The 15,340-nt window shown below is 56.8% G+C and overlaps 2 protein-coding genes across 7 annotated transcripts in view; both read right to left on the minus strand.

Moving 5' to 3' along the window:
• The window catches only part of WIZ (WIZ zinc finger), a 49,457-nt gene extending 34,794 nt beyond the window's left edge, over positions 1-14,663 (minus strand). For 3 of the 6 annotated variants that reach the window (XM_030475311.1, XM_030475312.1, XM_030475310.1), the window contains exons 1-2: positions 12,846-13,732; positions 8,000-8,454 (exon numbers count right to left, since the gene is read on the minus strand). In XM_030475311.1, coding sequence (XP_030331171.1) covers positions 8,000-8,454; positions 12,846-13,012 — 622 coding nt within the window. In that variant the 5' untranslated portion in view covers positions 13,013-13,732. Of the gene's footprint in view, positions 1-7,999; positions 8,455-9,284; positions 9,491-12,845; positions 13,733-14,477 lie in introns of those variants that run through there. The other 3 variants (XM_030475315.1, XM_030475313.1, XM_030475314.1) reach the window with 2 other exon arrangements.
• On the minus strand, positions 14,474-14,947 carry LOC115603382 (translation initiation factor IF-2-like). Its single transcript, XM_030475203.1, has one exon. It carries the CDS (start codon positions 14,945-14,947, stop codon positions 14,474-14,476), a length of 474 nt encoding a protein of 157 aa, XP_030331063.1.
• Between the last annotated feature and the right edge of the window lie 393 nt (positions 14,948-15,340).

The following is a 15,340-nucleotide window of genomic DNA, read 5'->3' on the forward strand; positions in this document are numbered from 1 at the left end:
ATTACCAAGCCTTTTAAAAGCAAAAGCAATGAGAAAGAGCCCCCCACTGAGGGTGCCAGCCCAGCACTAAGGTCTTCTCCCTGCAGCTAAGAGCCCAAATTGAGCCTTTTCAGAGGATTCCAAGCAGATCCTTGCAAACCTTTCCTTGCTTTTTCACTTCCCTGAAAGAGTTCCAGGAGCAAATTCATCCCCTTGGATCCATCCAGCTTTAAGGAAGATTTATGGGACCGGAGGCAAAAACTTCCCTCGTCAGCAGAGGACACATCCAGCAGCTCATGGAAGAGCAGTTTCAATCCAAGCTGCTTGACAGGATTCCAGCCTCTGGTGCAGACTCATCTTGTTTGGATCCATCCCGATTCATTCCATTCCAGGAAAGATTTGGCTTCCCCATGATTAAAACAGGGTTAAACCACCTAACAGCAATGATGGAGGAAGGATTTGGCTTCCCCATGGTTAAAACTGGGTTTAAACATGTAAAACAGCATTGATAGAGGAAGGATTTGGCCTCCCGATGGTTAAAACTGGGTTTAAACATGTAAAGCAGCAATGATGGAGGAAGGATTTGGCTTCCCGATGGTTAAAACTGGGTTTAAACACGTAAAACAGCATTGCTAGAGAAAGGATTTGGCTTTCCTATGGTTAAAACTGGGTTTAAACACGTAAAACAGCATTGATAGAGAAAGGATTTGGCTTTCCTATGGTTAAAACTGGGTTTAAACACGTAAAACAGCATCGAGGCAGGAAGGATTTGGCTTTCCCAAGGTTAAAACAGGGTTAAATCACCTCAAAAAGCAGTGGATGTCTTGTCCGGAAGGATGCTGTGGAACAGACACCCACTGCCTTCCCTCACCCATGAGATGGGCCACAACAGGATAGTCAGGGTGAGATGACCTTCCCCTCATGAACCCACCTTGGCTTTGACCATTTACTGCCTTCCAGTTGACTGCGACCTCTCCAGAGTCTCCAAACCCTTGATAAGTAACAGAAAGGTCCCACAAGGACATTGTCCAACTCTCCCAGTTGGATGAATCCCATCAGGTCACTCATGTGCATGGAATTGCTGCAGCAAATCCCACACAAATCAAAGCCAACTGGGAGATCATCGCTCCCCACTTGTGGGCCACCACCTCTGGTGGTCCCAGGGCCCATCACTAGTGTTAAAGACATGAACTAGCTCTGCTTTACCTTCATCCCTATATATGAGGTGACCAACATCATCAACCAAGAGTTCCTTTCATCCTCTTTTTGCTGTTAAAACACCTAAACCCATCCTTTTCGGGGTTATCCACCATGGTTCTGACCAGACATGGAGCTGCGGGAGGCCCAGTGCAAAGAGGAATCTCATTTCAACCTCCAGACATGGATCAAGGTGGCCTCATGCCAAAGCATTGCCTCATTCCTGCTGCGCCTGGGAGAAGGTTCAAGTCTCCCCATCCCCAGCTTGACCCAGCACCAGTTTCCTCTTGCCACAACCACGCTCCTGAAGAGCTTTTATCCCACTGAAATCGAGGAGAAACCACCAGATTTCAGGTTTTCCACATCTCTGGATAACCTGGATAGAGCAGGACAGCACCCGGGGGTGCTGCACCCAAACAAACCACCCCAAACCCCAACACTCACCCCAACCAAGACCTTGCCTTTGCACGGCCACGAAGCAGCCACACCAGCGCAGCACCCAGTGGAGAAGCAGGATTGGGCCATGTCCTACTTTGCAGAGGCACCAGGAGAATCCCTGGCTGTGCCCAGAGTTGTCCCCAGCCTATTTTTATCCCGTGGCCCAGTTCCAGGAGCTGCAGGAGCTCCGGGAGTGGATCTGGGAGTTATTTATAGGCACCAAAAGACAGGCACAGCAGGTGCTGGGACAACCACATCCGAGCGTTGGGATGAGCCCTTCTCCCTGTACACCGAGGAGAACCACCACCACCAGGCACCAGGCAGGACCCCCTCTCACCACACACCTTGTCCATGCGAGGCCACGGCTTTAAGTGACCAAAGCCATCCTCTCGGTGGGACGTTTGAGGACCACATCGTGACCACATCTCAAATCTCCACTCAACCAAATCCTAGTTTCGGGGCTTACCCCATGGCATGGGTGGAAAGCTACTGACCTCCAAAGTCATGGAATGGGGTGGGGTGGAAAGGAGCTTTACATCATCTAGTTCCATCCCCCTGCCATGGGCAGGGACACCTTCCACTAGAGCAGGTTGCTCCAAGCTGTGTCCAACCTGGCCTTGAACACTGCCAGCGATGGGGCACCCAAACCTTCTCCATTCAACCCATTCCAGTGTCCCACCACCCTCCCAGGGAAGAACTTCTTCCTTATCTCCAACCTGAACTTCCCTGTTGCAGTTTGAACCCATCACCCCTTGTCCTATCACTGCTGAAGGTCCTTCTCCACATCCCTGGAGCCCCCTTCAGCCCCTGGGAGCTGCTCTGAGCTCTCCACGCAGCTTCTCTTCTCCAGCCCCAATGTTCTCAGCCTGGCTCCATTTGGGAGCTGCTCCAGCCCCTCCTCATCCTCGTGGCCTCCTCTGGCCTTGTTCCAACAGCTCCATGTCCTCCTTATGTTGAGGCCACCAGAGCTGGATGCAGCACCCAAGTGGGGTGTCACCAGAGCAGAGGGAAGAGACGCACTGTTTCAGGGATGGAGTTTGGGGGTTTGCCATTCAACTTCCAGGTTTCCAAGTGCACTCCACATGCTCCAGCCAAGCCCTGCCTCTTGTCCTGGCCTCAAGCCTTCAGCTATTTACTTGCTAGGCAACAACATGACATCTCTCCTGGCAGCGTCCACCAAGCGTGAGCAGTCAGGAAGGTCACTGGGAACGGCAGCAGAACCTCCCAGTTCAGGGAGGCCAAGAGCTTAAACTCAGCCCAGTTTTAGCAAGGAAGGAGATAGGGGGGAAACCTGCCTTGAGTTCATGGGCAGCTCCTCACCCTGGGTAAGGAACATCACGAAGAGGCGCTGGATGGAGGCACCAGGGGCTGTCCTGAAGAGTTAAGGCAAGATTAGGAGGAGCCGCACCTCCAGTAGGTGTCTGGTCTCATGACTTGTGTATCTGCTCTGGATGGGATCCAAAGATGGGCCATAAAGTGGCCCAGCACTTGGCAAACACACCTTGGGATGGGCTACACCAGACGAAGGCTCTGAGCTCTCTGCTCAAGATCAAACCAGAGCATCATTTCCTACCCTGCAGCACCTCAACATGGGGACCCACCATGCAAGAACAACATGTTTCGCCCCAAAATCCACCTAAACTCACTCCAATGCTTCCCAACTATAACTAGGGTGGTGCCATGAGGTCTCAGCACCCACCAAAGCCCAGATCCAGAACAAATCCCAGCATCGGAAGGGCTGAGGATACGCTGACGTCCTCATCATGTTCAGTTTATAACCCAGGCTCCCATAACCCAACTGCTCCAGGGCTTTGCTCCTGCCTCTCATCTCCAAGTCCCCAAGAAGGCTCATCCAGATGTTCTTTGGAACATGCCCCAGGAAGAGGTGGGACAGGCGACAGCACCTCAGGACCCTCACACATGCTCCATGACAATGGATTTAAGGCTTGGTTAAGGAAGAGTTTAAGGGTTGGGTTTGTAGAACCACACGAACATCTACCAGAAGACTTGAAGGACCAACTCCTTGGGGGGGTTTTGGTGTGTCCTTGGGCAGCTCAGACCAAGACAGACACAGATTCAACCACGTTGAGCACCAGCAGAAACGACTCTTCAGGAACCACAGCTTAAGAGAGCAACAGCCCCTTCATGCAAGCCCCAACCACCACCTCCCTTCTCCACCTCTTCACTGGTAGTAGGTGACACAAACCAAGCCCAACACCCGTGTCCTGCTTGGGGACAAGAGGCCACCACCAAGAGCAACGCTCCATCCCAAACTCAACACCCCAGTTCATAGCCATCCCGCGGGTCCATCCCAAACCCAACACCCCAATTTGGAACCATCCCCCGGCTCCATCCCAAACCCAACACCCCAATTTGGAACCATCCCCCAGCTCCATCCCACACCCTACACCCCAATTTGGAACCATCCCAAACCCTACACCCCAATTTGGGGCCATCCCAAACCCAACACCCCGATTTGGGGCCATCCCCCAGCTCCATCCCAAACCCTACACCCCAATTTGGGGTCATCCCAAACCCTACACCCCAATTTGGGGCCATCCCAAGCTCCATCCTAAACCCAACACCCCAATTTAGGGCCATCCCCCAGCTCCATCCCAAACCCAACACCCCAATTTGGGGTCATCCCAAACCCAACACCCCAATTTGGAACCATCCCCCAGCTCCATCCCAAACCCTACACCCCAAATTGGAACCATCCCCCAGCTCCATCCCAAACCCTACACCCCAATTTGGAACCATCCCAAACCCAACACCCCAATTTGGGGTCATCCCAAACCCAACACCCCAATTTGGAACCATCCCCCGGCTCCATCCCAAACCCAACACCCCAAATTGGAACCATCCCCCAGCTCCATCCCAAACCCTACACCCCAATTTGGGGCCATCCCAAACCCAACACCCCAATTTGGAACCATCCCCCGGCTCCATCCCAAACCCTACACCCCAATTTGGGGCCATCCCAAGCTCCATCCTAAACCCAGCACCCTCAACCCAGTCTCTCCAGCACCACAGAGGTGGGATGTGCTGGAGCACCAGTATTCCCCGCTGGCAAATTAATGCCAATGCAAGGATGGATTGGTCCCAAACCACCCCCCAAGCTGGAGATATGGACCCAAACAACTTCCCAACACACGTGGCACTGGTGCCCATCACACCCCACACCTTGGAATTACCTCCCAGGAGAGGATATGGGAAGAAGGAGACCTACAAGCTACAGCCCCATGGGAGCAAAGAGAGCTGAGCTGGTGGGACAAGCCAACACCTTCCCCCAGGGCCATTCCTAAACCAATTCCCAACTAAACCCCCATCAAACCTCATCAAACCCCACCAAACCCTATCGAGACCCCACCAAATCCCACCAAAGCCCCATCAAAATCCCACCAAATGCCCATCAAACCCCACCAAAGCACCATCAAACGTCATCAAACCTCGTAAAACCCCCATCAAACCCCACCAAAGCGCCATCAAACGTCATCAAACCTCATAAAACCCCCATCAAATCCCACCAAAGCACCATCAAACGTCATCAAACCTCATAAAACCCCCATCAAACCCCACCAAAGCACCATCAAACGTCATCAAACCTCATAAAACCCCCATCAAACCCCACCAAAGCGCCATCAAACGTCATCAAACCTCATAAAACCCCCATCAAACCCCACCAAAGCACCATCAAACGTCATCAAACCTCGTAAAACCCCCATCAAACCCCACCAAAGCGCCATCAAACGTCATCAAACCTCATAAAACCCCCATCAAACCCCACCAAAGCACCATCAAACATCATCAAACCTCATAAAACCCCCATCAAACCCCACCAAAGCACCATCAAATGTCATCAAACCTCATAAAACCCCCCTCAAACCCCACCAAAGCGCCATCAAACGTCATCAAACCTCATAAAACCCCCTCAAACCCCACCAAAGCCCCATCAATCATCATCAAACCTCATAAAACCCCCCTCAAACCCCACCAAAGCACCATCAAACGTCATCAAACCTCATAAAACCCCCATCAAACCCCACCAAAGCCCCATCAATCATCATCAAACCTCATAAAACCCCCCTCAAACCCCACCAAAGCGCCATCAAACGTCATCAAACCTCATAAAACCCCCCTCAAACCCCACCAAAGCCCCATCAATCATCATCAAACCTCATAAAACCCCCCTCAAACCCCACCAAAGCACCATCAAACGTCATAAAACCTCATAAAACCCCCACCAAACCCCACCAAAGCACCATCAAACGTCATAAAACCTCATAAAACCCCCACCAAACCCCACCAAACCCCAGACTTGGGGTCCAGAACCCCACACCAGACCCACAAAAGCTCCTTCTTCTACATCTTGGATTAACCCAACACAAGTTTTGCCTTCATTCAAGTGTCCTCCTGGACACAGGGCACTGGTAGGGTCATGAGTTGGGGCATCAACTGGCCTTGGTGACACCACTCCTGATCCAGAGCAGGATGTCCTCCCATTGGGGACCCTGTGACAGCCCACAACTGCCACAGCAACCCCAAAGCAACCTGTCCCCATGTCAGGGACCTCATGGCACCATCCATCCCACATTGCAGCCCAAACCACAACCTCAACCTTCCCATTCCCAGTTCCATGATGACAAATCCTCCTTTAGAACCTCCCCTCACCTCCAGCGAAACCTTCTCATGCTCCATCACCGCTGGGGACATGGGGACACACTGAGGGGACCAGCTTCTCCTTGGGCAGCCCCAAGCCATGAGGTGCTGAGCTGGTGCCATGCACAACCCTGAGGTACCACGACTGGTTCGAAGAGCCCCTGTTGTGTTACAGCACCCCAAAAAACTTCCAAGGAACAGCCAAAACCAGCCCCCCAAGGAGCAAGGAAGGGGAAAGAGGCCACCAAAAGGCCATGGGAAGGGTTCTCCACCAGCCTCCATCACTCGTGGTGCTGGGGAGGGTTCAGGTGCCACCAGCAGGGATGGGAATTCCTTCCTCCTGCTCAGCTCAAAGCCCAATGGGGCAGAACAGAGCCATCAAAGAACATCAGAAGAGCCCCAAAGCCTTGAAGTTGGTGACACCACAAGGTTCTGTGTGGGGTCTTCCCACCCCATAAGGCCCTTAGCCTGGTGTGCCTCCATTTTGGGGCATTTTGGGCCGTTTCACCTTGGTTTCTCCAGCTGGGAGAAAGTGATGGGGGTCTGCAGCCCATGAGCAGAGCTGGGTCCACCTGAAGCACCCAACAACCCCAACTGAGCTCCACCACCCACCCAGAGCCAGGCTGGACACCCACATGGGGACATTCTCCACTTCCTAACACAGCCCTCACTGGTTTTGGGGTGCCACCTCCCTCCTTCTTTAAGCACCATCTCTAAACACTTGTGTCCATGCCCTGGAGTTAATTTTCCACCCATTGACCCCAGTGAAGGATCAAAGAGCTGAGAAGTTTCCCAGATGCAACACGCTCCTTCCACACCCACCTTGTGGTGGTGTGGAGCCACCAAGCACCAGCAGATAAGGTTGAAAGTCAATCATGTTGGTGGAGACTCCAAATGACCCACCAGCCAGGGGAAAAGTAATGAGGCCACTGGTCGGATCCATGGCCACCACCCACCTCATTCCCAGCAGAGATGCAGGGATGGGGAAGGACAGGAGAGCAAACACATGGAAGGGTTCAGGTAAGACTTGGGGTGGTGGCATCTGGCCAGCATTTGGCACTGGGTTGCTGGAGAAGTTGAGGCAGGAGACACCTGCCTCTAAACCCTCTAAAGACACTGGACAATCAGGGGTCTACGGACAACTTGGAGTAACTGCATTCAGGAGATCAGGAACTCCATCCAAAAAGTTAAAGTCAACATCTCAACATCCAAGTGGACACCAGTAACAACTGGAGACCCTAATGTAGAGAGTGAGAAGGTCCCCCTGAGCCTTCTCTTCTCCAGACTAAACCCCCCAGGTCCCTCAGCCGTTCCTCATCACACTTGTGCTCCAGGCCCTGCACCAGCTCCGGTGCCCTTCTCTGGCCCCGCTGCAGCACCTCAATGTCTCTCTTGGATTGAGGGGCCCAGAACTGACCCAGGATTCGAGGTGCAGCCTCATGAGCACCCAGTGCAAGGGGACAATCCCTGCCCTGGCCCTGCTGCCACCCTGGTGCTGATCCAGGCCAGGATGCTGGTGGCCACCTTGACTACAAGCTCATGTTCAGCTCCATCAACCAGCACCCCCAGCTCCTTCTCCATGAGCAGTTTCCAGCCACTGGAGCATTCCATGGGATTGGTGCGGCCCATGTGCAGGACCACTGAGCCTTGTTGAACCTCATCCCATTGGTCTCACCCTCATCCCTATCCCCAAAAGCCACCCCGATGGCACCAACCAGGGACTCACCAGCAACGTCGTGTGCCTCCAGGGCGACGTCAGGCTCTTGACGGGCCAGTGATGAGAAGAAGTCAGGTTCCTCTTGCAACGGGCACAGCTCAACACTGGAGGGTCCCTTCCCCTCCCTGCTCATGGTCTCCAGATCATCCTCAGCATAGAAAGCATCTTCCTCAAGCTCTGCCTCCGTTTCCACCGAGCTCCCAGCTAATGCCGGCTTCTCCAGGGGTTTCTTTGCATCCTGAAGGAAAGCTGCTCTTCGCTCTTCCCCTTGGGGACACTCCAGGGGTGGAAAAGTCTCGTTGGTTGGCTCCGGTGGCATCAACAGGGCTCTGCCTCCATCTCCTTGGCGCTCTGAGAAGCTCGGGACAGCTTTCTCCATCCCTCGGCGATTGTGCTGGGTCACTCGGATAAAAGCCCCGCGCCGGCACTCGGGAACGCCGATGGCCAGGGACCCACGGCCAAACCTGGAAGGCAGCAGAGATACAAGAGGAGGACATGAAGAAGAGAAGCTGGATTTTGATGAGCTGGAGGAGAAGCAGTGGCTGCTCCGGGTCTCGAGGCCTTGCGGTGGTCACCAAAGCTCTTGGTGGCCCAGAAGCAGGCGAGACATCGGGTCCCATCACTCGCCCCTTGGTGCTGACATGGTGCTGGGTCCCTGCTGGACCCCAATATGAAGCTTCCCCCCTCTCCCCCCTGCACCCCAATTTGCTCTCCATGCTCATCCCCACCATGCGCTTCCCAAAACCCCACCAGTCACCCTCAAACTGGTCCTTGATCCCCCCAGAATTCCATCCCATGACGGGAAAGCCACAGGTTGGCACCACGGGAGCTCTGCTCTGCCACCAGCTACCCCCAAACCCAGGATGTGGGGGGGGATTTGGGATGCTGTGCTGCATCCTTCCCCCTGCGTGAATCCAACTGGATGGGTACCTTCCTAATGGGGGACCCCTGAAGGATTTAGGGACCCCTCAAAGGACTTGGGGACCCCTCAAAGGGGCAACCAAGTGCTGGCCACTCGAGTGTGGGTGTCCCCAAACCCAACCCATCACCCCAAAACACCTTCCGCGGCCAGATCCTGCTGTTAAAGGGTGAAAAGTGGGATCATTGGGAGAAATAAAAGGATCAGCTCAGGCTCCTGCTCTCTCTGCAGCGCAGGTTGAATCTGGATCCAGGCAAAGAAGGGAAAACCAGGAGGAAAGAGGCACTAAAGGGCTTATCAGCTCCATGGGAGGATAAAGGCACACGGGAGGAGAGGAAGGAGCTAAATTTACCCTGGAGAAGAGCCTATAAATACCTTCAAGGTAAGGAATGCAAATGAAGAGGGAATTATTCCGAGCTGGCACAAGAGGTTTTCCCGCCCCGGGGGGGCTGAGGGAGGAGAAGGGATGGAGCAAACCCCAAGCAACACCCTGCAGCCATCCCGAAATGCCAACCTGGAATCCCGCCACTTCCCCCGGGAACGTGGCTTAAGTTTGCCCATTAGAAGGGAAAAGAGAAAATCAATTCAGTTCATTCCTACGTGGGCTCCACGTGCCAGTGGCTTTCAGCCGTGAGGATCGGGTGCTCCAGCCGGCTTTGGAGGTATGGATATTCCTTAGGAAGCATCCCAGCTTGGCACCCAGTGCTGGTGGGATACTCTCACCGTCACAATTGGCTCCACATTGATGCCTCCTCCATGTCCATGGGAGGGTTTTGGGGAGTGAAGCCCGGTTTGTGGATGTTCAGGGGTTTGCTGGGATCAGGGATGCTCCACTGGGATGAAGCCACCCGCTCTCACCACTCTTATGGGTCATGGCATCATCTTTAACCACCATCCAGCTTAAATCCAGCCAGACACACAGAGCATTCCCAGTTTACCACTTCTCCCACCAGTGGTCATCCGTGGTGCCAACAAGGAGCGTTGGAGAAGCTTCCACATTGCGTTGTCCCAGCACGGCACCAACATTCCCAACAAACGGCAAGGAATCATCCCAAAATGTGTCATCCCACTGCAGGAAAAGGCACCGGGGGACAGGCAGGAGAACCTGGGATCCGGGCTGGGAAAAGCCATCACGGAGTTTTCCCTTCTCCTTCTTAATCGCAGCCGCATCTCGATCCAACCGGAGATCCCGGCACATTCCCAAGCCGGGGTGAGAAGAGGTGAAAACGACCCCCAAATGGGCTTATCTTTAAAAGCTGCATTTTTGAGGGCTGTGGGTTTGATCTGAGCCGACTCCAGGACAGAATCCATTGGGAGAATCCCAGTGGGAGCTGCCACCGCCTCTCCCCAGCGCTGAACCGCCGCATCCCTTCGGCACCGCGCTCCTTCGCTCACCACAACACATCCCACTGCAGCAGAGCCAAATTCCCCACGCCGGGAATGACACCGAATCCCTGGAATCGAGCTCAGCATCACCCACCACCACCCCACACAACCCAGCGCAGACTGCGGCGGGACGGGACATCAGTGCCACATTCCCACCTTGCTCCATAAACCATGGATTTCCTCAAGTTTTCCCTTTGATTCTTCCCAAAACACAGCTGCATCCGTCTGCCGTGCCACCAGCCTTCCCAAAAACCCACTTGGGGGGGGTTTAAGCTCACCAGGATGGGGAAAACCAAGGAGATTCCTTCCCTTCCCCCGGCAACTCGCTCCACACCAACACCCCGGAAAGACTCGAGCGCTCACCGTGATGTCTCTGAAGCCTCTTCCCAACCTCCCCTCGCTTCCCAAGCTCGCTTCCCAAGCTCTGCTCGCTTCCAGGGTGGGAGCCAGACTGTGGAATCCCTTCCCCCAGCCCATCACCCCAGAGCCATGCAAAGGCGGAGCAGAATCCGGACAATTTAAATGCTAAACCGGTTAAGTGGGGACAATCGCTCCCTGCCCTGGAAGTCGGGAGGAAAAGGGGCCTTTCCCCAAGGCCAAACGGCTCCGGGAGGAGCTTCTGCACCGGGTTCCTCCGGGCTTGAGCCTGAGGAAGACTTTGCCTGTGTCTTTGATCCCCCTTTATGGGGGGTTCTTTAGAGCAAAGACCAGCGCTGGGTCCTGCCCCTCCATGGTGGGTCGTGGCCAAGCGTGTGGGTCCGTGGCTTCGGGCGCGCTCTGCTCGTGTGGGTTTAACCCAACGTGGGGTTCTCCAGCCCCAAGAGAGGCGTGTGGTCGAGCAGCACCAAGGAGCAAGAGGACAACGCTCATCTTGTGCCTCCGTGGTGGGTCATGGCCAAGCGTGGGGGGTCCAGCAGGCTCCAAGTGCGCTTGAGTTGAGCGGGCTGTAGCCACAGGTCCTTTTGGCCCCTCCACGTGTCCTTTTGGTCCCTTCATGTGTCCTTTTGGCCCTTCCACGGGTCCTTTTGGTCCCTTCATGTGTCCTTTTGGCCCTTCCACGGGTCCTTTTGGTCCCTTCATGTGTCCTTTTGGCCTTTCCACGGGTCCTTCTGGCCCTTCCACGGGTCCTTTTGGCCCTTCCACGCGTCCTTTTGGTCCCTTCATCTGTCCTTTTGGCCCTTCCACGGGTCCTTTTGGTCCCTTCCACGGGTCCTTTTGGCCCTTCCACATGTCCTTTTGGTCCCTTCATGTGTTCTTCTGGCCCTTCCACACATCCTTTTGGTCTCTTCATGTGTCCTTTTGGCCCTTCCATGGGTCCTTTTCATCCCTCCATGTGTTCTTTTGGCCCTCCCATGTGTCCTTTTGGCCCTTCCACATATCCTGTTGGTCCCTTCATGTGTCCTTTTAGTCCCTCCATGTGTTCTTTTGGCCCTTCCACGGGTCCTTTTGGCCCTTCCACGCTTCCTTCTGGTCCCTCCACATGTCCTTTTGGCCCTTCCACACATCTTTTTGGTCTCTTCATGTGTCCTTTTGGCCCTTCCATGGGTCCTTTTCATTCCTCCATGACTCCTTTTGGCCCTTCCACACATCCTGTTGGTCCCTTCATGTGTCCTTTTGGCCCCTCCATGGGTCCTTTTGGCCCTTCCGGGTCCTTTTGGCCCCTCCACGAGTCCTCTTGGCCCCTCCATGTGCCCTTTTGGCCCTTCCACGGGTCCTCTTGGCTCCTCCATGTGCTCTTTTGCCCCTGCACGGTTCTTTTTGCCCCTGCAAGTCCTCCTTTTGCCTCTTCCACATGCTCTTTTTGCTCCTCCATGTACCCTTTTGGCCCCTCCATGTGCTCTTTTGGCCCCTCCACGTGCTCTTTTGGCCCCTCCACGTGCTCTTTTGGCCCCTCCACGTGCCCTTTTTGCACCCGCACATCCTCTTTTGGCCCTTCCACGTGCTCTTCTGGCCCCCGCACATCCTCTTTTAGCCCCTCCACGTCCTCTTTTAGCCCCTCCACTGTCCTTTCTGCCCCTGCACATCCTCTTTTCTCCCCTCCACATGCCCTTTTGCCCCTTCCACGTGCACTTTTGCCCCTTCCACATGCTCTTTTGGCCCCTGCATGTGCTCTTTAGCCCCTCCACGTGTCCTTTTTGCCCCTGCACATCCTCTTTTGCCCCTTCCACGTGCTCTTTTGGCCCCTCCACGTGCTCACTTTGACCCTCCACATCCTCTTCTGGTCCCCGCACATCCTCTTTTTGCCCTGCACATCCTCTTTTGGCCCTTCCACATCCTTTTTTGGCCCCTGCACGTGCTCTTTTGACCCTGCATGTGTCCTTTTTGCCCTGCACATCCTCTTTTGGCCCCTCCACATGCCCTTTTGCCCCTTCCACATGCTCTTTTGGCCCCTCCATGCGTCCTTTTTGCCCCTGCACGTGCTCTTTTGGCTCTTCCACGTCATCTTTTGGCCCTTCCACATGCTCTTTTGGCCCTTGCCCAGCAAAGCAGAGCCACAACACAGGTTGTGCCCATTTTATCCCCTCCAAACCAGTTCACACCCAAGCTCACAGGGTCCAGCTCACTCCAACCAGGCAGATTCCAGCTCTGTGGGTTTTCCATGTGATTCCTCCTTCCTCACATGGGAGCTGGATCATGGGAGGATGGTGCCGGTCTTTCCCGTTCCATCCCAGGCCACAACCAAGGTGGCACAAACACCATCTACATGCAAAACACATCAGAGCCACGAAGAAAACAGGTGAAGAGAACTCCGGATTCCAATGCAAACGGAATTCGGGGAGGCTCCGGGAAGCTCCCAGGGCTCAGACAGGATCCTGGATCACTTCCCTCCTCATTCCTTCTCGGCGTTACCAAGCTCACTTAGGAGAAGCGTGGCTTTTTTCCCCCCCCCATCCCAAAGCCAGAATGAGCAAAGGATGCATTCCCTGGGGAGCTCTTCCTCTTTGGCTCCAGCAAATCCTGCGGTGAGGGGTTCTGTCAGGATCCAAGGAGTTTTTGTCAGGATCCGGTGCTGGGATCCGCAGGGAATTCGGCTGTGGGGTTGTCAGCACTGCGGGAAGGGGATTTCACAGCCTCAAGCAGAGATGATCCATGCGGCACCTCCTCAAAACGATGCGCTGGGGAGGGAAATCCACGTCGAGCTGTGCCGGGATGAGCCGAAGATGTTCCAAGTGGTGTCAAACCACACTGGGATAAGCCAAAGGCGCTCCGAGTGACGGTGGCATCGCTCCTGCCATCGTGCCATACGGTGCCTGTGCTCCAACCTGCTCCCCACCACCACGGAGCTGCTTGGGAAGAGGAAACACTCCCGGCACCGCCGATCCCACCGGCTCCAACACCGCTCCAACCAGTGGAGAACCGGGATGAAGAGCTCCCGGTGGAGATTCCATGCTCGGATGCTGCTTTAACCCCTCGGCACAGGTTGGTCCCTTTCCCCCTGTGCCGGTGGAGCTGCACGGGCACGGGAAGGGCCGACGGGAAGCGTTAGCATGGGTCTGGATCCATCCCAGCCCTGCCGGTGGATGCCGACCCCGGCACCGTGTCCCGGTGCTGCTGCCTGTGCCTGCCCCAGGCGCAGGGTCCCCAACTCAACACAGACCCCAAATGCCCACCCGGACCCCCCCAGCACCTCACCCCCCTCTCCCTGTACCCCCCCTGGACACCCGGGTCCCCTCCTCAGCACAGACCCCCCCGTCCCTCCCTGTACCCCCCTGGACACTCGGGTCACCCCACACCAACACAGATCCCCCCCCCATGCCACAGACCCCTCGGTCCCTTCCCGAGGAGGTCCCCGGACACCCGGGTCCCTTCGCGGTTACCTCATACCCCGGGTACCCCCCGGGCCCTTCCCGGTTACCTCAGGTACTGCGTCCCCCCCCGAACCCCTCTCACTTACCTCAGACCCTGGGTCCCCCCCCCCCCGGACCCCTCGGTCCCTTCCCCGTTACCTCATACCCCGGGCACCCCCCGGTCCGTTCCCGGTTACCTCAGACCCCGGGTCCCCCCCTCGACACCCGGGTCCCCCCCCCCCGCGTTTCAGCACCCCGGACGGGGCCGGTACAGGGGGTCCGGGGGGGGTGTCAGCGCCGCCTCCCCCCGCCCCAAGCGCGGGTCCCCCGGTAGCGGCTCCGCTTTGTCTCCCGCCGGGCCAAGGGCCACCCCCCCCCCCGCCGGTGCACTCACCCCGCCGGTCCCCCGGGGCCGGGCCCGCCGGGCTGCTTCTCCTCAGCGGCAGCGCCGCTCTTGCAACCGCCGCCGCCTCCTGCCCGGCTCCGGCCTCCACAGCAGCCGCCGCGACGGGGACATGGTCCCTTTAAATCCCCCGCCGGGGGCCCCGCCGGTCCCGCCGCCGCCGCCGCCGCCGCCACCGCCTCCTGCTCCGCTCCGGCCGCTCCCCCGCCTCCCTCCCGGCGGCGGGGCCTGACTACGTCACGCCGGGCGCGACCAGGCCGCCGCCGACATCTTGGGGGCGGCGAACGAGGCCCCAGCGCCGCCTCCGCCGCCTCCGCCGCCGCCGCCGCCATGTTGGGCCGCGCCGCCCCCGCCGCGCGCCCCCGCCCCGCCGGAGCGGCCGCCGCGCGCCGCCGCCCTCTGCCCTCCCCGGCACGCGCGGCGCACCGCTGATGACGTAGGCGGCTCGGCGCCGCCGCCATCTTGGGAGTGGCGGGAGGAGGTTGGCGGCGGGGGGGGGAAGGGAGCTAAAGACCTTCCAGGAGGGAGGGAGGGAGGGAGGGAGGGGGAGAGGGGAAGCGGCGCGGCGGTGTGGCGTCATCGGCGAGCGACGGCGGCGCCGCGACGCCATCTTGAGAGTGGCGGAGGGGGAAGGTCTGGGAAGGGGCGGCCCAGAGGGGCCCCAACGTGTTCCCATGGCCCCAACGTGTCCCTATGGTCCCAAAGTGTCCCCATGGCTCCAAAGTGTCCCCATGGCCCTAAACTGTCCCCATGGCCCCAATGTGTCCCCATGGCCCCAACGTGCCCCCATGGCCCTGCCCCAAAGTGTCCCCATGGCCTCAACGTGCCCGCATGGCCCCAAAGTGTCCCCATGG

Source organism: Strigops habroptila, unplaced genomic scaffold, assembly GCF_004027225.2.
Source record: "Strigops habroptila isolate Jane unplaced genomic scaffold, bStrHab1.2.pri NW_022045634.1_ctg1, whole genome shotgun sequence".
In the NCBI taxonomy this organism is placed as follows: Eukaryota; Metazoa; Chordata; class Aves; order Psittaciformes; family Psittacidae; genus Strigops; species Strigops habroptila.